The 24,926-nt window shown below is 33.1% G+C and overlaps 1 protein-coding gene across 2 annotated transcripts; it reads right to left on the bottom strand.

Annotated features, from left to right (window-relative positions):
- Window positions 1-3,610: 3,610 nt before the first annotated feature.
- On the bottom strand, window positions 3,611-24,713 carry LOC148304299 (uncharacterized). Of its 2 annotated transcripts, XM_088268676.1 has the most exons (17): window positions 24,517-24,701; window positions 22,047-22,103; window positions 20,069-20,353; window positions 19,004-19,134; window positions 18,746-18,923; window positions 17,329-17,487; window positions 15,739-15,864; window positions 14,407-14,526; window positions 13,403-13,641; window positions 12,070-12,156; window positions 10,962-10,982; window positions 10,664-10,769; window positions 9,903-10,023; window positions 8,334-8,492; window positions 7,435-7,585; window positions 6,863-6,940; window positions 5,661-6,756 (listed from the first exon to the last, which is right to left on the bottom strand). In XM_088268676.1, exons 1-17 carry the CDS (start codon window positions 24,518-24,520, stop codon window positions 6,712-6,714), a joined length of 2,067 nt encoding a protein of 688 aa, XP_088124802.1. In that variant the 5' UTR covers window positions 24,521-24,701; the 3' UTR covers window positions 5,661-6,711. The 2 variants fall into 2 exon arrangements, with proteins under 2 accessions (XP_088124803.1, XP_088124802.1); XM_088268677.1 differs by lacking the exon at window positions 10,962-10,982 and having other exon boundaries at window positions 3,611-6,756; window positions 24,517-24,713.
- Between the last annotated feature and the right edge of the window lie 213 nt (window positions 24,714-24,926).

A 24,926-nucleotide genomic window follows, 5' to 3' on the forward strand; every position in this document is an offset into this window, starting at 1 on the left:
AAAAACCCTGACATGAAGATTGGCAGCAAAATCTAAATACACAAAACTTGTGTGCGACCCATCATGACATATCGCTCACTCCTTTCAACAACGTCATATATCAAAAATCGTCAGTTTTCAGTTGTGCATGTTTTCGGAATGCCTAGAATATGTACTATATCCCAGCAAAAGCGGCATATTTTTAAAACTAACTAACTGACTAACTAACCATCACGCCGCTTCCCCGCAGGGGTAGGCAGAGAGAATAGAGTGCCACACCACTCTGTCCTTGCAAACATTCTTCGCCTCCTCCACGTTCATGCATCTCCTCATACATACCCGCCGATTGTTACGACTCCTAAGCTGACCACTTTCAAGTATTTGGCATACCTGATCGTGCCATGTTTTTCTCGGTCTTCCTCTGCTTCTTTTCCTAATGACATTCGCCTCATAAATTTGTTTTACCGTTCTTTCCTCACTCATTCGTTCATATTTTTAACATAATATTTACCCGTTACAGGGCAAAAAGTGTTGTTTTTGCATTTTGAAGAAAAGGTATTGTTTAATTTTTTTCATATCCTAAATATTTTTCAAATGGTGAAAAAACATTCAGGTTTTACCCCCCTCCCTGGGAATCGAACCTGGGACCTCCAGAATGGTAGACGGGCATGCTAACCATTACACTACGGAGGCGGACATCTTTTAGAGAAAATTGATACTCATACAAGTACTAAATGATAAAAATAAAAATAAAATAATGTGAGCGTGTGCGTATCATAAAAGAATTTATAACCACATCTACAATATTGTATCAATTTATAAAAATATTGATTGATACATTTTTATATGTATCAACTACAAACGTTTAATTTATCGTAAAAATTGTCACGTTAAATCTACCAAAATATCAAAAATATTAGGTAAATAATGTCATTTGGGAAGTATGGTTTCTAGGGATGGAAAGATTGTTAAAGGTATAGAAAAGAGAGTGAATGCCAGGAACATTAAAGAATTTATAACCAAATCTACAATATTGTATCAATTTATAAAAATATTGATTGATACATTTTTATATGTATCAACATCAAACGTTTAATTTATCGTAAAAATTGTCACGTTAAATCTACCAAAATATCAAAAATACTAGGTAAATAATGTCATTTGGGAAGTATGGTTTCTAGGGATGGAAAGATAGTTAAAGGTATAGAAAAGAGAGTGAATGCCAGGAACAGAGTGAATGGCAAAATAAGCTATAGAAAATAAAAACCTTTCAACAAAAGCTAAACTGGCAATGCACAATAGTCTTCATTCCAACCCTAATGTATGGAAGTGAAGCATGGAGTTGGCAGAAGAAGGATGAAAGTAGACTAAATGCAGTCTAAACCCGATCTCTTAGATGAATGAGCGGCAAAACGATGTATGATAGATGTTTGAATAGTGATATGTATAAGGAAAGAATGTAAGGGTGAGATAAGCAGTATTGATAAAATTAAGGAAGGTATGTTGAGATGGTTAGGGCAAGTGAATCGAATGAGTGAAAAAACAATAGTGAAACAAATTTATGAGGCGAACATGGTTGGTAATAGAAGCAGAGGAAGACAGAGGAAAACTTGACACAAATATTTAAAAGTGGTCATGTCAGGAATAATCGGTGGTTATGTATGAGGAGATTCATGAATATGGAAGAAGCGAAGATTGTTTGCAAAAATGGAATAGTGTGGCATTCTATTCTCTCGGCCTAACATTGCGGGGAAGCGGCGTGATGCTATATTAGTTTTTTATTTAAATAATGTTTACCTCTCCTGGATTTTTAAAAATAGCCACAACCATACTTGGTTTATCTTTATTAGTTATAAGTAGGTACTTGTTCTGACTATGTGAATATGTATTTTTATTATGTGCATGTAAGTAGGCACTTCTGTAGCCAATATTAATTAATAAAAATATACTACATCGATGTTCAATCTGCAATAGCCATTATCCTAACAGGAGCCAGAAACTTGTTTCGCCTGCATAAAAAAAACATTGAAAATGAAGATATACTCCTACAAATTCACATCGAATTACTACTAAATTTGTAATTTGGTTAATAACTTGGATATTAAATTTATATCTGCGCCAGCCTAATGTGAAAGTCAGAAAAGGAGGAATTATTTAATGTTTTTATAAGAATATTATGTACCAATCTCTTTTTTAAGGTCTAAAGCATGGGTCGGCAACCTGCGGCCCGCGGGACGCATGCGGCCCGCGAGACATCTTGGTGCGGCCCGCGAGATTCTCGCCGCAACGCACATGATGGACGATATTATACACAATCGAGTGAAAGGAAGCGAGCTTCCTTTCAGACCTCTCCAGCATAAACGTCCCATTTCCCACCAACATCTCAACCTTACTAACCTCCCCTAACAAACTTGTTTATAAAATAATTTGTAAATATCTTAAAATTAATTGTATAAATTTGTAAAGGTGTATGATAACTTACTAAAATAACTCACTAAACAAACTAACATAACTAATAAAACTAACCCTACTAACAGGAATACTAACACTTATAAGTCAAATGTAAAAAGTGTATATAAAGAATAACTCGACACTGGCTATAACACCCAAGAAGGGTGAAAAGCCATCAAAAAAAAGAAGAAGAAGAAGAAGAAAGGAAGCGAGAAAGGGAGCGAAGGGAATCTCATTGATTATATTAAATACAATAAATGTCATTAAAATATACACTTAGCGTTTTATTTTTAAAACTAAAATATTTGTACATAAATATTGTATGTATACCTACTGCAAGTGCGGCCCGCACTGATCCCCATGAAAAATATTTGGCCCTTTTACAACAAAAGGTTGCCGACCCATGGTCTAAAGTCTAAAAACTGTATGTTGAATATTACCCTGGATTGGTACCTGAAGCGGAGGGCTGATCTTTAGTCCGCCTCCGTAGTGTAATGGTCTGCACGCTTGGCTACCGTTCTGGAGGTCCTGAGTTCGATTCCCAAGGGGGGTAAAATAAATATAAGTGATTTTTTCACTGTCATATTTATTCAATATTACCCTGGACTGGTACCTGAAGCGGAGGGCTGATCACCTTTCCTTCATGTGTAAACGATCAAGATAACACTGCGTTTATATGACGCAGTGCCCTATGCACCATTGGGGTGCGGATAAGGGTTTTATTATTATTATTATATAATGCAGTGCTCTATGCATCATTGGGGTGCGGAATGAAAAAAAAACTGTATGTACACAATTATTAAATCCCATCACCAGGGATCTGCAGGCGTAAAAAGACACCCGTCCAAAATGTGTCAAGACCTTAACAAAGAGATTGGTACTGTTATATACAACATTTATATAAAAACATAATAGTATAATTCCTTCTTTTCTGCTTTTGAAATGAGCCCTGTGCAGGAGGTAAAAATACCCTTCCCGCCCTTAAGCATCAATCGACCAACCAGTTAGAAATACCTTTCCCGTCCAAAGTGTGTTTATGACAATGGTCACCAATATAGTAAGAACACATTTTTCCTGCTTATTTCATTAGTTTGTGCTTTCAACTAATGGATTCCTCCTCACTCACATGGTCCATCAAATAAGGCTTTAAATACAAGAGAATTAAAAAAATAAAAAAAGGTTTTGTAATCTTTGGATTATTTTTTATTGGGAATTATTTACAGGTGTTTTTTTTCAGTTTTATTTTACACATAGACATAAAAAATGAACAAGGATAGTTTTGGTGATGATAGCATTTCTTTGAGTTATTTCTACTTCTTGTCGAAAAGTGTGAAAAGGAAATAACATGTTAACACATTGTTGTCGGGACATATAAATCCCATATTAATTGTGCATAGGAAGCGGGTCACATATAAATAGGTTTTCTCGGAACCGTCCAGTTGGTTGTTTGCGGGGCACATATATATAATATATGGGTTTGAATGTAAGCGCAAAATACCACATCATAACTAATGATTCAAGTGACAACTTCAAATGGAAACATTACAATATTCAGGGTCAGGTCTGTCAACAGTATCATAAATATTGAAGCTCAATGGGGGTAGTCAAATTTCAGAAACTAAATAGCTTTCTTGGTTATTTAATTATTTTAGTATGATGATTGTCGTCTTGGGTGTAAGATTGTTGTTTTATAGCGCTGGTTTAAATTTAATAAACCATGAGAGTGTAATATACATAGAGATCCGCCCGACAAGAATGTGTTAATATAGAAAAATGCTATCACCACCTCGGCTCTCCAAACTTAAAACACAGTAAGGGACACATTTTTTGTACTACGTTTTTTTTTGCATTTTTGGACTAAGTAGCTTCTACTTAGTCCAAAAATGCAAAAAAAACGTACTACAAAAAAAATGTCCCTTACTGTCTTTTAAGTTTGGACAGCCAACCTTATAATAACTATGGTGACAAAATTCAAGAGTTTGAAAGAGATTTATTATCGGGTAAAATATCAAAAATAAAAAGTTTATGGTTTTATCAATTATTTTTCGGCAAAATATTTTTGAAGTCAGCTCTATGTAAAGAATGTGTAATATTATTAAATCCACTCAAAGTACACTTTGAGGCACACTTTGATCGAAGGACATTGCAGATTTTCTAAAATAAAATAATATTTCCTAACTGGCATTAATATAACTCAAAAGTAAAGTTTGAAACAGAAAATTATATTTGAGGAAGGAATTAAAATATATACTTTTATATTATTGTAGAGAAAAAAGTCAATAAATTTATCCTAATCTGTAAGCGAAATACTGTAGAATTACAGAATATTAATAGAATTACATTGTAGAAATTAAAAAAAAAAATTAAACATGATTAACGAGATCATGGCACATAATAATAAACAATGTAGATACTCGTATATGATTTTCATACATAATTTAAAACTAACAAATTAATTTCCCAAAATATACAAATTTCAATTATAGGCTTTAAAAAAAGTATGGCACCTTTAAACTAAGTACACATTTAATAATTGGAGGTTGAAATTGGCATAGCCATCAAATTATTATATGGGCAACGGCCCAAGGACGATAGGGCCTGGTCCCTGAAAATAAATAATACTTGATACCATCTTAATTAATTACAATTTTCAGTTCATCAAAATATAAAAACATTCTGTCACCAATTCTTTTCAATAAATAATACCTTAATTGAAGTAGGTACATGTAATAATTTTTATTTGTGTCTATAGGTTTACTAGAATCATGACTTATAAAGGCTTGACAATGATGCGGAATGCATCGAAACACGTGTCAAAGTAGATTTTAAGAAATAGTGGTATTTACTAAGTAAAAATTAAATTCAAATGGATAAATTTTACCAAAAGTGACTGCTGAATCAATTAACCTTTCCCTCCCAGTGATACGTATTTACTACAACTCGACTTTCAAAATGAGAATATCAATATAAAATTTAATAGTAATTTTTGTATTCTTCCGTAAAATATTACGTATTACATAAAAATATTATTATTGCAGCGATGGAAATAAATAATTTTTGAAAAAATCGGGAATAAAATCACCAATACACAAACGTTTCTGTGTGTGTGCATGTGCCGTGCTTTGCATATACGCGCATGTCTTAGCGTGTTTAGTAACGTCAGTAGCGCGCAGATCGTCCTCTGTGGAGGTTGTGTTGCAACGCTAGCTATTGCGGCTACTTGTGATGTATTTTTTTTTCTCGTTTTCAGATACTTACCAGAGCTAACATTACAAAATTGTTTCAACTTCAACAATAAAAGCAAAATTTAGGAATATTCACATTTTACCATTTTTAAATAACATTTTCATATGGTGTACAAATCACCATTGCACGCGAAAGTTTTTTTAGCACCGTAAGGGAAAGGTTAATGAAATAATATAAAATTGTTAACTTTATCAAAAATATGTTTCCAACATAAATATAATTACATGCGCAAATATACCTTATCATATTTTTATTATATTCATCAGCCTCGGTTAAATATTTAAACGAGTCAATAATTTCAATGAAGAAAAAAAAAAGTTTTACAAATGTGTAGTAAATATGTAAATATAATTTGAGGCCTGTTTTACTAATCCCTGTTTTGCTCACTTTGCCAAATTTTAGAGGGCAAAAATAATAAAATTTGAAAATAAAATTTTATTTTTAGATAATAATGGCGTGAAAAAATGTATCATAAGACCTTCTATTAAAAGTCACTTTTTCATGTTATCTGAACTTGGTATTTTGACTGAGAAAATTGGTATTTTGTGTCAGACTTGATGGATTCAGTATGACAATTACTTAAAACTATTGCAAAAATAATTCTCACATTTTATTTTGTTTGTTAGGATTGTGCTTTTCAATATCAAATTTAGTTCATAAACACACATAAATTTAAAAAAATTACGGACTTAGCGTAAGGGAGTTTAGAGTGATGGGCCAACTTTGAAGCCATTTTCCACCTATATCTGACAGGTTTTAGACGATAATGTATATAGTGTGGCATAACAGACCTTCCATGTGTGACGTAACAAAGAAATACCGAGCGTTATCATAATCCAATTCCTCACACTCAGTTGGAAAGAAGAATGAGTAACGAATAGATTACAAAAACCACGAAAAATTTAAAATAAATATTTTTTGGATTTTCGGAACTGACGGGAATAAACCAAAAATCTTAACCTAACTGATGTTAATAATATTTTGGTACGAAAGGGCAAAGTTTATCACTTTTAAATTTGAATACAAATAACTTTTTTATATTATTTCAGCATCACTCTCGTTTGAGTCTACTTTTTCCATCTGTAAAAAAAATACATCTTATTAAACAATGTGCTCTTCTATCAACATTAGCTTTTATACAAATACATATATATGTTTTTAAAATATAAGACAAAAATATAATTACCAGAACATCATCATCATCATTCTTTCCCAGAATAGAAAGTTTTGTAACCCGTTCCTCAGGCAGGATATAAGAATCATCCTAAAATAATTGGTATCCAAAATAATGTCTTATTAATAAATGTAATGATATAATATATTTATATATATATATATATATATATATATATATATATATATATATATATATATATATATATATATATATATATATATATATATATATATATATATTTTTTAATATTGAAAGCATTAACTTTGTGTATCATATTGATATATTATTTCGAGAAATAAAAATACTGTGTTCTGATCCACTCCCATTTTTATTAACCAACTAGTTTCGGCAACAACCTGTTGCCCTCTTCAGGGTTTAATTTATTACTAATACAGTAATAAATTAAACCCTGAAGAGGGCAACAGGTTGTTGCCGAAACTAGTTGGTTAATAAAAATGTGAGTGGATCAGAACACAAAGTATTTTTATTTCTCGAAATAATACATATATTATTATTTGAGTAATATGTTTGGGGCAATAGTGGATTATTTTGCATAAATAAATAATAAGGTATTTTCTTACCACAACACTATCATGCTGCGCCTTGAGATGATCTCTAAGAGCGAATGACCTAGCGTAACTCGCTCCGCAGTATTCACAGTTATACTTTAGGTTATTTTGACGCTTATGAGTTTCCATGTGGACCCGAACTGCGTACAATGATGCAAAAGGTCTGAAATATATCAAATATATATTAAGTCAAAATCGCATATTTTGAGTTAATGTTTGTTGCCAGTACACCCACAATATGTACTTATCTTCTTCTCATAGAGCTCTAAATCAGACTCTAGAATTGAATACTGCGCTTTCATTACTCACAAATTTCTATCAATTATCAGATGTACATTGTAGCAACTTTTGGAAAATCATTCAAATTCGGTCAATGTAAGAGACACTCATTCCTTTCAACAACGTCATATTTCAAAAATCGTCAATTTTTAGTTGTGCATGTTTTCGGAATTTCCAGAAAATGTAATATATCCCAGCAAAAGCGGCATATTTTTAACTTAATATTTACCCGCTACAGGGCAGAAAGTGTTGTTTTTTGCATTTTGAAGAAAAGGTATTGTTTAATTATTTTTTTAAATATAATAAATATTTTTCACATGGAGAAAAAACATTCAGGTTTTACCTAAGAAGATCTGTTGCACAGTAAAAAGTTCAAGAAGTGACTTGATTTTTATTTTTAATACATTTTAATTTATTATTTAACTTTAAAAACGATCTCCTGAAAAATCAAGTTTTTTGATATTTGACGTTGTTGAAAGGAGTGAGCGATATGTTTTTGAAGACATCAATGTTTGGAGTATAGCAATGGATAGAATACAGAATTTCCATTATTTTAAATTTCGTACCTTACATTGATTCATACATATTTCCCATAGTGAAATCAAATAAATATCTGATAATTTGTTACTTACCGATTGCACTCAGTACAGGAGAATGGCTTTGTGTGAGAATTTTTATGTCCTGCCAATTGAACTGAAGTTTTGAAGGCCTTCGGACAGAATGTGCATTTGTATGCTCTTACGTTTGAATGAGTAAGCGCATGATGGTTAAACACGCTGTGGGCCTTAAATCTATAACACCAAATTTTAAAAAATACATTTTAGTTTTTTTTATAACTTTATCGAAAATGTCAACAATTTTTATAATCATAAAGATTTTTTTTTTATTATTTTTTTAAATAAAGAGAAATATTTGTGTTTTTACTGTTTCTGTGAGCCTCAGCAGCTCATTATTAGAAATAGGTACATATCAAATTGTGGTAGCGTGGATTTGAACCGAGAAACTCTGACTTAAGAGTCCGCGACACTAACCACGGGACCACAACCTGACGCTATTTGTTATGAACCCAGGATTATAACAATGATCCATCTGTTATGAACCCAGGATCATAACAAATGTTGTTAATTTCTATATTCATCGTACATGCAAAGATTTTCTATTTAAATTTATACAATCACTGAAATAGATAATCCAAATCATATCTCAGTGTTGTAGTGTTTAACCACTTAACAGGTAAATTTTGATAAGAAAATTCGTGGGTGCAGGAAATCATCACCAAACATCTCAAAACAGGACTACCCGAACACTGCTCGGGTTAGTCAATAAAAACAAATACATAAATATAATTTTTGGGTAATATGTATATCCAAAATTGAACACGGTTAATGGATTGAATTGTGTTTTATTTACATATCGCTCACTCCTTTCAAGAACGTCATAAATCAAAAAACTTGATTTTTCAGGAGAACGTTTTTAAAGTTTAAAAATATAATACAATGTATTAAAAATAAATATCAAGCCACTTATTGAACTTTTTACTGTGCAACAGATCTTTTTAGGTAAAACCTGAATGTTTTTTCTCCATATGAAAAATATTTAATATACTTAAAATAATAATCAAACAATACCTTTTCTTTAAAATGCAAAAACAACACTTTCTGCCCTGTAGCGGGTAAATATTTAGTTAAAAATATGCCGCTTTTGCTGGGATGTAGTACATTTTCTGGGCATTCTAACAACATGCACAACTGAAAATTGACGATTTTTGATTTATGACGTTCTTGAAAGGAGTTCTCGATATATGATATGTGACGCGTTTCGTCTTAAACACTGAAGTGTTTGATAATGTCTTAATAAGACAAAACGCGTCACATATCATATATGTAAATAAATTAGAATTCAATCCATTAATCGTGATTAATTTTTGGATATATTACCCAACAATTCAATATGGAATTTTACCAACTCTCTGCAGTTACAAAATATATTTGGCTCGGGCAAATAAATTTATGTATTTGTATATTTATGTATGTATTTGCTTATAAATGAAACACAAACTCCTTGACCGAGTCACGCTCGGGATAAACTGGCAACTGGTTAATAAAACTGTTCCTAACCGTAATTCTACAAAAGTGTAAAGTACAATATAACTGACATTTATCTGGTAAATATTGATATGTATTTAAGTCATTCTAATATACCTTTTGCCACAAACACCGCACACATAAGGGCGAGCACCTGTGTGCGTACGCATGTGCAAAGTGAGACAATACGAAACTCGAAAAGATTTTCCACAAATGTCACAACTGTGAGGCTTCTCCCCTGAAAAATAAATTTAAAATTAGCAAAACTAAATAATTAAATAAACGCAATGTAAAATGACCCATATTAAATTTGACTTCATTGACCATATATGTATACTATTTATTCAACAGTAATATCAATGATAATATTAAATCAAATATTTTCTTAAATACTGCGAGTATACTGCGCAAAATTACGTTAATCAATCCATGTAATTTTGACATAAGTTAATTTACATAAGTATTTAGTCATGTCAACCGTTTGATAATAAAAAAACAATAATTTGCTCAGTTTTAGCCACATAATATGTATATGTGTTGAATCTGTTCAATCGGGACACATGAGGCGACGCTGGATATTTAGCATAATTAACACACTATGGACGGGAAAGGTATTTCTACCCGTTCGGTCGATTTATGCTTAAGGATGGCAAGGGTGATATTTTTACCTCCTGCGGCGACCTCATTTCAAAGTCAGAAAAGAAGGATGTTTTTATATTAATATTATGCACCAATCTCTTTGTTAAGGTCCTAAATATTGTACACAATTTTCGAATCCCGTCGCCAGTGCTCCGCAGGCGTAAAAAAACACCCGTTGTGTGTTAACCAGCTGCTTCAATCAACTGAAATAAGAAAATATATATGTATATACAAAATACCTGTATGAATCCTTTCATGTTTTACTTTCTCGTGCGGCCTCGCAAACTGCCTGTTACAGTAGTTGCATTCGTATGGCAATCGCCTACTGTTCTTGACGTTTGGTACCTGAAAACCAATATATAATCGTCACCCTAATTGTAGAAATACTCGTAACTCTGCGGAAGACTTACACTTCTTTGTTGTTGAAATTTTCAAGACATACAAAACATATTTAAAAAAATATATATGAAAAAGAATATGTCATTCGAGGTGGCATAAACATAAATACAAAGCAAGCTACTGCATATGTGTGCATACCACGTAATTTCTCACAGTCTCCTAATATTTGGAGTTACGAGCATTGACAATTAAGAAAACGAGAATATAAAAAAATGAATTACAATAAATGTATATAAAGAACGTTATTCGGAAGGTATAGTGTAGAGCAGTACTCCCCAACCAGTGTGCCGTGAGCCGAATACAGATGTACCATAGTCAGATTCAATGTATTTGACATTTTACAATTTTTTATTATGTATTTGATACACAAACACATATTATATTTAATAATATTGTCTATTTTTCGAAATGTAGTACAGAATAATTATAACTTAATAATTTAAGAATATTTTTAAATAATGTTTTACTTAATAAATATGTACCACTATTTCTTAAAATCTACTGTGACATATGTTTCAATGCATTCTGCATCATTTTCACCATGTGAAGCTAATTCTAAATTTTAGAGTTGTTCCTTGGGACGTTGAAGGTTGAAGAGGGGGTAGTAGCTGTTTCTTATTATTTTTTTTTTATTTAAAAAAAATATATATTTCTTATCAGTGGGAACATAGATAGATAGTAGATTTTAAGAAATAGTGGTATTTACTAAGTAAAACATTAATTAAAAATGGATAGATTTTACCACAAAGTGACTACCGAATCAATTAATAAAATTTTAGAATAGTCTATATTTTTAGCTTTTGATTTGCCGCAGAATTCTAGGAAGAATTTCGGTGTGACGTAGGTGAGAAAAGGTGGCGGAGCACTGGTGTAGAGGAAAAAAATCCCAATCATGTACAATAATATGTCGACCAATGAATGCCCCAACTAATAAATAATTTGGCTAACAAATATTTCCTTATAAAGTCCTTGATGCAGAATTATTTCAGGTCACTCGGTACATTTACTCCGCTCCCTAGGAAGTATGTTCATTAAAAAAATCACTTCATTCGATGTATCAAATTCATAAGATACACAAACTGCACCAGATCTATGAGAATAGCTTATTGAAACATTTATAAGGAAAATTTTATTCATTTTCTTGGCTTCATATTGTTGGCAGACTATTAATTACTTGACTTTTCCCTGTGGATGGTAGAAATATTATTTTTCAATCATAAAATAAATAGTAAAAATATTTCCCTACCTTGTCAACGGAGTGAACGTTCATATGCATATCCAAGTTCTCCTTGGTGAAGAACTTCCTGTTGCAAATATTGCAATTGAATTCCACCTGCAAGAATGTCTCTATTATTATCCAGAATATACCGCAATAACACGGTATTAAAGAGTGCATAGTTTGTTTTTTTTAATTTGGTCACCGTGGTTTTAGCAGACTGCCGTCACTAATTTTAATTTCATATTCTAGACCGGTGGTTCTTAACCCCAGGGGTTTGGTGAGTCAGTTTCCCGGGTTTGGCAAAGGTAAAAACACACAACCAACTTATTGTGTGAGAAAGGATACCATGTACGATATATAAATTTATCCAATAGATCTCGTATATTATTTAAAAGGAATACATACATCAATCTAGCAATAAAAAAAATACAAGAGCTCAAACGCTAAAACATTGCACCTACTCCGCATCGCACATTTCTTTTTACTGGGATGGGACTTCGATTAAGTCCAGTGGTAGGATTCAGCCGGTTTTAAAATTTTTAGAGTTCGCCAAACCTGTCCTTAACCCTTTGTCGTCACACAATATTTCGATTCAGATCATGTACCGGAGCACGCTCGGTTTACTTGATCCACCACGTTGTCAAAATATTTGAACCTCACAAAAAGAAAAAAACATTGGAAAGATGAAAAAAATTGTGGAAAAATTCAATTGCACTTAATAAAAAGAATTTCGTGAAAGATAAACGCTTGCATTTGGAGCATACTCATTTGTTACGTGAATGTTCTGTTTATGCGCAGAATAAAAAACAAATAAATCAATAAATGTATGAAACTATTTTTTTATAGGGGGGGGGTAGGGGTAGTACCTAAAGGGCGAACCGTTTCTTGAAAATCCGCGAGTGTTTTTGCCTAGAATTTTCACTCATGAATTACATGAAATTATAGTAACTCTAAACATAAAGAGTAAATCCACTTACGAGTAGGCATAGACTATAAAACTTATAAAGTTGAAGCCTGAGTAGGGACATGATAAACGGTGTTGCATAAGTCGTAGCTAGATTTCAGAGTCGCTTGGACATTAGGTAAAAAAAAAATCTTGATAATCTTGAATCCCATCACTAAATAAGTCATAACAAATGTACTAGATCTATTGTCATAACGTGTCATCATTGCGAAGTGTGGATTGGGTTTTTATTATTGATGTGAAAACTTTGTTTTTAATGGTTTTATTAATTTTGTGCACCTAAGAACCTTTCATCGCCATTTTAATGATACTTAGTATAATACGAAGATGTTGAATTTGATTACAGGTAATTTACAAATAAATAGAAGTTGAAGATTGGCGGAATTGCGCATTTACCTGCCCGGTGTGGACCGTCTCGTGGATCTTGCGGTAGCCGACGTGCATCCACTTGTCGCACAGGGCGCAGTGGAAGCGCTCGCCGGGGGCCGCGGGGCTGCCCGAGGGCGCGTACTCCGCGGGGCCCTCCACCAGGCGCTGCTTCACGGGTTCGTGCATGCGCCCGTGCAGCAGCAGCGACTTGTTGGACGGGAAGATGGTGTCGCACACGCCGCAGCGATAAGGGCCCAGGGGGCCGGCTGAGAGAAGACAAATTTACACATCTTTTTTAGCATATTTTATAAAAGAAAACTAGAACTTTGTTTTAAACAGGTACTGTGGCGTAGTTGGGTAGACGCTCGACTAGGAAACTGGTGTTGCAGGTTCGATTACCGCCAATTGCAAAATGAACTCAAGAAAAATTTATTTGCAATTGGTCTGGGTGTTTGTGATGTATTTTTCACATTGAAATTCCCTTTTCTTACTATCCTACCTGCAGACAAGCATCTAAAATAGACGCTTTGTGGGTTATTCCTTTAATAATAAAAATTTCAAAAAAACACTTTTTCTATTGGTACTTTTCTTAACTGGTTTCGACAAGAACACTGTCATCATCAGGGATTAACATGTGTATGTTTATCCCTGAAGATGACAAGGTTCTTGTCGAAATCGCTCGAAGAAAACTACCAATAAACAAAGTGGTTAAAAAGAAAACTCTAGTTATATTACATAAAATTTAACATCAACTCAAAATCAACACAGAAAAAAGGTGTTTTGCACTTTTTTTCTGAAAAATCAGAATCAGAATATTAAAGTCTGTCATTGGCTGGATAAAGTGATCATTTTACCTTTGTTTAAGCTTCAATTCAGAATGTTAGAGCAATGTAACGATTGAAAATAAGAAAAGAATTTATGTAACCTAGAAAGGTTTTGAACATTCAGTTGTACTTATTTTAAAATTTCACAGACTGACTTGTCAGTTTTCTTCAGTATCCCCGTGACATTATATAAAAGGTATATTTTACCTGATGTTTTCATAGTAACCCATTTATCGGTCCTTTTCAATGACTTGTGTACTTTCATATGAGCGCACAACGATTTGGAGTTATTATAGCTAACACTGCAGTGTTCACATTTGTATTTTCCTGAAAGCAACAAAATATTATATTATATTCAAATTTAAATTCATAAAGACACATACAGTATTATGTCGACGTGCCCTACGTAAAGTGCTCTAACTAAATTTTTGTCAATTTTGAGATATTTGGTGTATGTTATCAACTGACCATTATCTACAAATATAAATAAACAAAAAAATATATAAAATAAATTACGCCTATTTTCGGGCGTATAAGACACTTTCTACATCGAATTTTCGAAATGAACTAATCTCCTAAAACGCTAACTACATACTTAATTCTGACACTCAAACACTCATGAGTGTTTGATAATGTCTTAATAAGACGAAATGCGTCACATATTACCATATATTTGTGAATAAAAGTAGAATTCAATCCAATAATCGTGTTTAATTTTGGATATATTACCCAACAATTCAATATGGAACTGTCTGCAGTTAAAATAAATGAGATTTTTATTTTATTTATTGTTTCGGCATTGACTTTGTGGTAAGACATGTTACAATGATTAAAGAAAACACTTCGTTTTTTACCACTTGAGTTTTATTATAGACTACATGTTTCAGAAGTTAAACTTCCATCATTCAGGTCTGTATAATAACTAAAATATAAAATATAAAATTGTTCTATAAATAGCGGTCTTGTTAGTAATTATTTTTCGGAATTTGCAAATCATATAATAGATACTAATCACTCATTTCACTCATAAATTAAAATTATTACACCTTGTTCCATATAAAGGCCAAATTATGAATTATCTTGAAAATTTAGAAATACAAAAAAACCTGAATTCTAATAATAATTTATTAAATAATATATTGTTTCAAAATTCTTTGCCATTGCTTTCCATTTTTCCTTTGTTTTCAAACTCCGTTCCTTGACTAACCCCTTCCCCTTACTTTCCCCTCTCCTTATTTATAGAACAATTTTATATTTTATATTTTAGTTATTATACAGACCTGAATGATGGAAGTTTAACTTCTGAAACATGTAGTCGATAATAAAACTCAAGTGGTAAAAACCAAAGTGTTTTCTTTAATCATTGAGATTTTTATTATTTTACACAAAGAGTATAACTCCGTGATTTTTTTTTATGTTTTGCAACTTTCTTTATAATGTTTTTGTTCTTATATTAAAATAAGCAAATTTAAATTGAAATTTATTAAAAACTAAATAAATACAATAGTTTGCACAGAAAGATTTGCACGAAAAACTCACCTTGGGAAGGTTTGCATGTATGATTTTCAAACCTGTTCAGATTTGGGTAATGCATAAAACAGCGCGAACAGTAATATATCTTTGAAACTGTCGCCATAGCAGTTTTATTTTCTTCTCCTTCTTCCTCTGAAAATGAAAACATTTATATCACATAATATCAATGAAGATCAAAACATAGAAATATGCTAAATCATTTTTATAAAACAATTTTTAGTTTATGTATAAATTTTGAATCAAACACAGATTTTTGAGTCTACTAAGTTGTATTTTATTAACAAAAACACATAAAAAATTAAATTGTGACAATTATTTCGCCTTGTTAGGGCATTATCAAACGAATGTCTGACATTCGTTTGATAATGCTCTAACAAGGCGAAACAACTGTCACAATGTATTTTTTTATGTGTTTTTGTTAATAAAATACTTAGTAGACTTCAAAATCTGTGCTTGATTTGAAATTAATACATAAATTAAAATGGAGTTCTACAAATTAAACGCCAAATCAATAAATAACAATTTTTAGTTGTTGAAACAAAATGGAAAACAATATAATAAGAATTGTATAATCACATTTTGTGACTGAAAAAATAATAATTTTGATTATTAACATGTTATACGCCATGTGGGTTATATTTAACCTGTCCGAGAGTATGGCCGTACATGTGTACACCAAATTTTCCTCAAAGGATACAAAACATGACTTATATCAAAACATATTGAAAACGATTTATGTCAATATTATCAATGTTTCGATAAATCTTGTTTGCTGGTGTAAATAAAAAAAATTCAAGAAAATATATTGCTTATAGCATCGACTATGATATAAAATCAAAAAAAGAAAAAAAACAACAAAAAAACTCACTTCCCAGATACAGTTTTGTCCGCAGAAACTCACCCCCGGACAGGTTAACTCACGCTGTATTTGGTCAAGAGGTTGCGTGAGTTAAATGTGACTCCAATCATGGATTCGATTTTACGTTCTGTGAATTGGACACGCTTTACGTTTGCTATGTAAAGTAAATGTATGCACTTTCTGTGTGGACTCTTTTACATTTTTATCGCTTTGAGTTTCATGAAAACGTTTAACTTAAAAAAAAATTAACAGCAATGTTCACATTTGGATGCAGTCCGTTTACAGTTGTGGCCCCAAGGATGGTATATTTTCTAATTTGGCAGTCAATGTGTTAATATATTATTTTGAGAAATAAAAAGACTTTGTGTTTTGATCCACTCATATTTTTATTAACCAACTACATAGTTTAGGCCTGTTGCATTCTTCAGGGTTTAATTTATGACTGACACTATGTTTATGTTACAACAAAGTAATAAACCCTGAAGAGGGCAACAGGTTGTTGCCGAAACTAGTTGGTTAATAAAAATGTGAGTGGATCAAAACACAAAGTCTTTTTATTTCTCAAAATAATATATCAATATGATCCACAAAGTTAATGCTTTCAATATTCGAAGCATAATGTGTTAATAGTTTTAAGGGTCTACTTTAGACTGCCCTGGTTTCTATCCCCGAGAAAGTCGGGCCCTGTTTGGTCTGATCATGTTGCATATTAGATGGACAATATAGTTGTTAGGTACCTTTAGATTCATCTACCCATACGCTCTCATCCTTGATGGTGGTGTCCTCATCCCAGAACCTTTCTATCTGCACCACCTTTCTCGTGTAGAGTCGCCCGTCTCTGTCAACGCACTGTTCTTCGTGCAGAGTGTTGAGGAGTTGAGGTGTCCGGAATCGCTCTGTTACCAAAATTATATTTGAACAATAAAAATCAGGGATATTATATTATTAGTCTAGGTACAATAAAGTATAGACCTTTTCTGATAACCAAACATGCTCAAATTGAACTCCGTTCTTTCCCCTTACGGTACCTAGAGCTAACTGCATCGGAATACTGCAACATTATCATGATTTTACCCTATGTCCTGGAAATAATTCTCACAATACTCACATTCTGCCATTCTAGACACATTTTATATTTCTAGTAAAAATCTCTTTTAAATGATTAGTTCAACTTTGAAATCGGTATAACGATACACATAATTGCGAGAATTATTTCCAGTGCGTAGGGTAAAAAACTGACTAAACAGTGTTTGGTTGTTTACAGTTAGCAGCGAAAAGCCGACTAGTCAGTTTTTGGTAGTTAATATGTATAATAAAAATTATAATAATCAAACTATTGATACAGAAATTAAGAATGTATTTTTTAATTGCGTGCATTTTATGCTATTGGTACAAATATGCTTGGATTTTAAGGTAAATCTTTCAAAAATTTGTTGGTAAATAAGGTGTTAAGGCACCTCAGCTGTCCAAACTTAAAACACAGTAAGAGACATTTTTTTTCAGTACGTTTTTTTTTGCATTTTTAGACTAAGTAGAATCTACTTTGTCCAAAAATGCAAAAAAAAGTACTGCAAAAAAAATGTCTCTTACTGTGTTTTGAGTTTGGACAGCCGACCTATGCAGCACTGCAGGTAATTGATATTTTTATATAAATTAAACACGAGCCCTCAACTTACTATTGTGGTGCGAGCGAGACAGGTGTATTATATCTGACTGCACCAGCCGCTTTATTTTGTCATTCGACTTTACAAAAGGACATTTTTCTTTGAGATTATTTAGACAGATATCATTCTATGAAGGCAGAGATAGTAGGATACATTAGACCATGGGTGGCCAACATTTTTAGTAATCTGCCTTAAAAACTTCTCAGTTCTTCTGTTAGTCGTCTCTTCTTTAGTCCAACATCTTTGCTACTTGACGCCATTATGGGTCTTGCCGGGATAGTAAAATAATCCCATATATGGGATATGATACAAACTACGCACGATGGAATGTTCTTTTGGTGGTTTTGTGTACACTAAAGGAAAAAATGTGTGATTTGCTCCGCGGGCCGCAAGTAGACACTCGGCGGGCCGCATGCAGCCCGCGGGCCGCGGGTTGGCCACCCTTGCATTAGACAAAGATTAATGACACCAGAAGTTAATCAATGCTCACCTTGTGCGTCAACAGCCTGAGGTGCCGATAAAATTTCTCCATTCTCCAAGAGGATATTCTTCTTCCTATTCTCTGGAAGCATTTCTTCTTCCGCATCATCAGTTTCCTCCCCATCCTCGGTGGCCATCACTTGCAGAAGTGTCATGTCTTCCAGCGTACCGTCATCATTTCGCGCCATCTGTCAGGAAAATACCACTTTAAGCATCCAAAAACACTTTATACCGATACTATTTACTTTATTATTTTTTATTATAGTACCTCCACGACTACTTCCTGGTCACTATGGAAATTCTGTATATGGTCGACAACGGAGGTGAAGCTTATTCCGCAGCTATTACAACTGTAAATTTCTTCTTCTGCATGTTCTTCTCCAATAGCCACATTCGCAACTGAAAAGAATTATCATTTAACTATGAATTCAATACCCAGCTTAACCTGTTAACCGGGCGGTCAGCTGTCCAATTACACAACTAGTAACGGGCGCAAATACTGATTCACTGTAATTCTGTAGCGGGTAAATATTAAGTTAAAAATATGCCACTTTTGCTGGGATATAGCACATTTTCTGGGCATTCCAAAAATATGCACAACTGAAAAATGACGATTTTTGATATATGACGTTGTTGAAAGGAGTGAGCGATATATTCATTAACATCATTACTGCTATTTCTACTGAAAGGGTAGGTAGAGAGGATGGAACGCCACACTCTTCCTTCACATCCATACATCTAGTCATACATGCCCTCCGATTATAGAGACTTTTGACACCACCTGATTTTAGGTTCTGATTGATCTGATCGCGCCATTCGATCAAGTCTTTTTCGTGGTCCTCGATCTGTTCTACATTCGCCGCATATATTTTCTACAAAAGAAAATTGTTTACTACAATGAAAATTAAACTCCCTTTTTCCTTTGCCTTCCTTATTATCATCAATTATTTATGTTTTTTTAATGTTCAAGTACTATCTACTCTCTGATTGCAAACAGCTATATAAGGTATCAAACGTTTTGACCAATATCACTAGTCTGTTATTGGTTGGTTGGAAGATATTGCTAGAAAACAATATCTAACCCGCCAATGTGCTTATTTATTTTCTGTACATGAAGTTTAAATAAATAAATTATTATGATATGGCCGAATGATGCGATCTATTTCAGATCTACCCACTTCCATTATCCATTTATGAATAGGTCTTTTATATTTAGTTTCTATGTTAAATGACTATGAATAATAGAAGCAGGTTGTACAAATTTATTGCGTAATAATCAAAATATATTTTATCAATTTTCTATTTGTAATAAAAATTCAAGTACTTTGATTACCTTCTTCCGTTTCCGGCTGCTCTACAAATTGTGTTGAATCATACGATGGATCAGAATTATCTTTGCAAAGGATTTGTTCTGGATCTATATTAGACAATATAAGAACGGATCCATCCTCATTATCATCGAGAAGTCTGACTTCGATGCCTACATTTTCCTCTGAATAATCCTCCTCTTTTAACGTAGTCACTTGAATGCCATCATCGTCCATAGTTTCTTCCAGAACCATTACGTTTGAAATCTCTTCCGATTCTCCATCTTTAGAACACACCAGTTTATCAACAGCTGAAAAAGAACCAGTGGCTATTTTATAAAACCAAAATTCAGCACCTAAATAGCATTAAACAAATCTGTTTTTAAAATTCAATTTTCATTTACTGTAAACTTAAACCTTTCATAAAGTCTCAGGGCGTTTGTGCACTACACGGAATTACACGGAATTTTACTGTCTGGCACGTCAGTCAGCGTTTTAAAACGATGATTGGCTTGGATTAGCTTGTGCTTTTGTCCATCTTTCTTCAGATCGGTGCTCTTGATCGGTGCGTAAATTCGAGTCACTTTTATTTTTCAAAACCGGACTGCCGACGGTAAAATTCCAGGTAGTGCACAAGCCCTCTTAGAGCGCTTGTGCACTACACGGAATTTTACCGTCCGGCAGTCCAGTTTTTTAAAATAAAAGCGACTACTACAGTTTAGCGTGATCGAATTTAGGTTGTGGCAACCTTCACACATAATGTACATCGAATATGGCAACTCAAGCTCAACGTAGCGAGCTACCTTCACGAGACCAGAAAAGAACGGAACGGGCGACCCCGCCACACTTCGTCGCCACTCGTCCACAGATCGACACGTACTTCAACTGTTCTCATATTAGAGTCACGCGATTATCTTTAAGTATTTTCTTGATTGTAATTTGATAGAACTAAATAAATTTGTGTTAAAAGTAATCCGCTTTCATCTTGCTTCCCTTCTGATAAATTAAAGTGGTATTCAACTAGAAACCATAAGGTGCACCGTGATCATGCACCGATCAAGCGCATCGATCCGAAGAAAGACAGTCAAAAGCGCAAGCAAATCCAAGCCAATCATCTGTTTTATTATGCCAACCGGACTGCCTGACAGTAAAATTCCAAGTAGTGCACAAGTGCCCTTAAGACATTTATTTTTCCAGGAATTGAATCGGCAGCCACTTCATAGTAATATCAATATATATTTAAATTTAGAGTCAACTTGGCAAATACCACTAATTTTTATGTTTTGTCTCGTGTTTCGGTGTACTTATCATTATTACCAAGCACGGTATGAGAAACTTAGCCTAAATTTGAGAGTCGTGTTTGTATGCTATCATATGTTCCCGGTAATAAAAAATAGAAACAGCTCTTAGCCCCTCCTCACCCTTCACTGCCAGCAATTTAGCGATACTCGCAAATATATGAGTGCCTCGTGGTCAAGTGTCTTGGCATTAATGAAAATTTCTAAAGTTTAATTCCTTCTGTTTTTCTTTTTTCATTAGATTTTAATAATAAAAATATAACCATCCTATTAAAAATTTTAATCATACGTTATCCAACTTCAAAACCGATCCTTGATCAATACACTCAAAAAAATTATTTAATATTATATTTGAGATTTTTAACATATTACACTTCTCTGAAAAATATAATTACAAAAAGTCCAGTGTATTGATGGTTTAGTAAAATGAACAAGGCATGATTTCTTCACCTTCTTCTAACCCTCACCTGCACCCAATAGTGCATAGGGCACTACAACATATTGACACGCTGTTAATTGTATAAAGGCAAGGTGATCAGTACTACGCTCCATGTACCGATCCAAGGTGATATTATAATAAATAAATACAAGAGATAAAATCACTTATGTTTTTTTTAATGCTCTTGGATATCGAACCCTGGAACTCCGGCACTGTAGGGAAATGACATAATTTTTCATGTACTTTTTCTAATTATTATATATTTACCAGTGATTTCTTCCTGTGCTCCATCATCCGGACACAACTGCTCCTGTACACTGGTAGCTGAAAGTGATAAATAAAAATTGTTAAATACTTTAAAAAAAATTGAAATAGAGATTTTGCAATATAATTATTATGTTTATCTAAGGTCCAAATATTTTATTGGGATAATTGTGGGCAAAATTCATCAAACTGTATCTGTAGGAGATGTGAAAACACCTGTGCATGCTCGCCCAGTTCGTTCTGCGGAAAACATTGCTACTGTTCACATTAGTGTGGCAGAAGAGCCGCCAACTTCGACTCGCCGTCATCAATTGAACATCTCACGGACATCACTGATGAATTTTGAATAAAGACTTGAATTTACACGCTTACAAGGTCCAATTCACTCAAGAGCTAAAGCCTAAAGGTGGAGACTGACCGGAGCATTTCGTTGTAACGTAACACGTTACAATGCGAGCATTCAGGCAGTCAGTACACTGAGCCGAGCGCTCCATCCATAGTTTCGGATGCTCAGTGATGCTCGCCGCGAGCGATGTTATGACGAAATGCTCCGGTCAGTCTCCACCTTAATGATCATTTTAAGCGTCGTCACCACTTTAAAGTGGTATTACACAAAGTGAACAATGAATGATAAGGAGAGTGTTATTTGGCCGATATTTTGTTTTGCCCATAATTGTCATTGATCTTTCTATCATAATAAAAAAATTAAGATAATTCTCTGAAAACTTTTTGTTTTATTTGCAATTAACATTGTGCGTTATGGTTGGACCAGTCTTTATAATAGGCTTTTTATTTCATTTATTGACTCGGCAGTCACTTTGTGGTAATATCTATCCAATTTAAAATTTAAGTTTTACTTGGAAAATACCACTATTTCTTAAAATCTATTGTGACACGTGTTTCGAAGCATTCCGCATCATATGGTGTTTGAAAATTATCAAAACGGAACCCACCAAAGCACACTCCACAATACATTTTAATAAATAGTGGTATTTATTATGTAAAACTTACATTAAAATGGCTTCATATCATTGTTAACTGTTAATGAACATATTCTTTTCAATAGCTGTGGTTTTCCATATTGAATTAATTAATTAATGAATAATAAGTTTTAGTTGAAGTCTGTAAATTATATGATTCTTTATGTAATAATTTACTTAGTATTCACACAATTTTTGTCCGCCTCCGTAGTGTAATGGTCAGCACGCTCTGCTACCGTTCTGGAGGTCCCGGGTTCGATTCCCAAGGGGGGTAAAATAAATATAAGTGATTTTTTCACTGTCATATTTATTCAATATTACCCTGGACTGGTACCTGAAGCGGAGGACTGATCACCTTTCCTTCATGTGTAAACGATCAAGATAACACTGCGTTTATATGACGCAGTTCCCTATGCACCATTGGGGTGCGGATAAGGGTTTTATTACTATTATAATTATTCACACAATTTTAAACAAATCATATATGCATACGTGAATGATTTTTTTGTATCTTTTTCAAAATTATAAATGAAATTATGTTGTAGATTTGAAAAATTACACTCGAGTGTGTACATATTTACACAAAGGCTCAGATTTATACATGTCCCTAAAAGGTAACTGTTACTTTTTCAGTTACCAGATTGGGATGGTATTTGTTAATTTTTCTTGGCTTATATTTTTTCTAGGTTTTGATATGAAATTGTCAAATACATCACACGCTATATGCAACCAAATATATGCACTGATCAGCGTAATTAGCGGAATGATTAAATTATTCACAGGAAGTCATTGTTTCATTGTTTTTTTTTTATTTGATCGTCCATCACTGCATGGATTCCACAATACCGACATTTTAGTAAAGTAGACAAAGTAATAAGAGCGAGGCTAGTAAATTCCACTGTTTAAATATAGCAAAAGAAAAAGAATAGCTCAGTAGCCTGTATGCTGTTGTAGTCGGGTGAGTGATATAGCATCTACTTTTCTTTTATAATTTCCAATATGATTTAATACTGAAATACTGGATTTCAAAAATCAGGCCTGAGAATTAAAACAGTACAATTTAGTAAATATTAATAAGTGAGAAATGAATATATTTATTTATAAAATCTGTCCAGTCAACTAGGAATTCAGTGTTATTAGGTATCCAATAATTTGTTGTCTTAAAAAAAACATTGACAACATTCAATAGGTTTGTATTAAGACCTTTCAGTTTGCCTGCGGAGAATTTCCCGAATTTATTATGTATAAAATATATAATCTGTTTTAGATTACGTTTTGATTAATGTGATCAAGAGAACTGATGCTTCTCAGTTATCGGAACGTTAGAATGTAAATTAATTCGAATATCCGCTAATCCAACAGGTGAAATTTCAAACTTTTTCGCGGAGGAAAGTTGGTGAAACGGCAATCAAAACATCTTATTGTACGTATACGTCAATAATACAATTTACGCCATTTTAATAATGAAATGGAAGACATAATATCTAACGTACACATCTAGAACCTGGATTTAAATCGATCAAATCGTCTCGTAGTTAAGTATGATATAAAAAAATGGAATCCCCTCATCCGCCGACGACCCAAACTTGCAGGCCGACCTGTGCCTAATTTCCCATAAAACACTATTTTCCGAAATAACTTCACAACTTCACAGCAAACAGAATCTCACGACGCGAATGAAGTTAGAACCGGAACCAGTGGAAAAACATGATTTAGCGGAAATTATTTGGTACTGTTGGTTGACCTGAATTTTGTCACAAACATTCAAAAGCGCTACTTAGAACAATAACATTATTATTATTATTATATCCAGTTTTACCCTTCGAACGCTTGAACCTCGTTATGAAGAAATAAATTATTTACCATTTTGAAGCATTTATGTTACATCGCGTTATTTTTTTAC

The sequence above is a fragment of the Brachycentrus maculatus genome, unplaced genomic scaffold (genome assembly GCF_059751285.1).
Source record: "Brachycentrus maculatus isolate JH-2025_06_01 unplaced genomic scaffold, ASM5975128v1 h1tg000326l, whole genome shotgun sequence".
NCBI classification, from domain to species: Eukaryota; Metazoa; Arthropoda; class Insecta; order Trichoptera; family Brachycentridae; genus Brachycentrus; species Brachycentrus maculatus.

Bases quoted from the DNA above. Each gene is read 5' to 3' on its own strand.
- LOC148304299 (XM_088268676.1), bottom strand. The intron at 18,924-19,003 runs GTACTATAATAA...TTTTCCTGACAG, and splicing joins ACCAGGAAGTAGTCGTGGAG to ATGGCGCGAAATGATGACGG. The intron at 13,642-14,406 runs GTAAAATATACC...GTCTTCTCTCAG, and splicing joins GGTTACTATGAAAACATCAG to CCGGCCCCCTGGGCCCTTAT.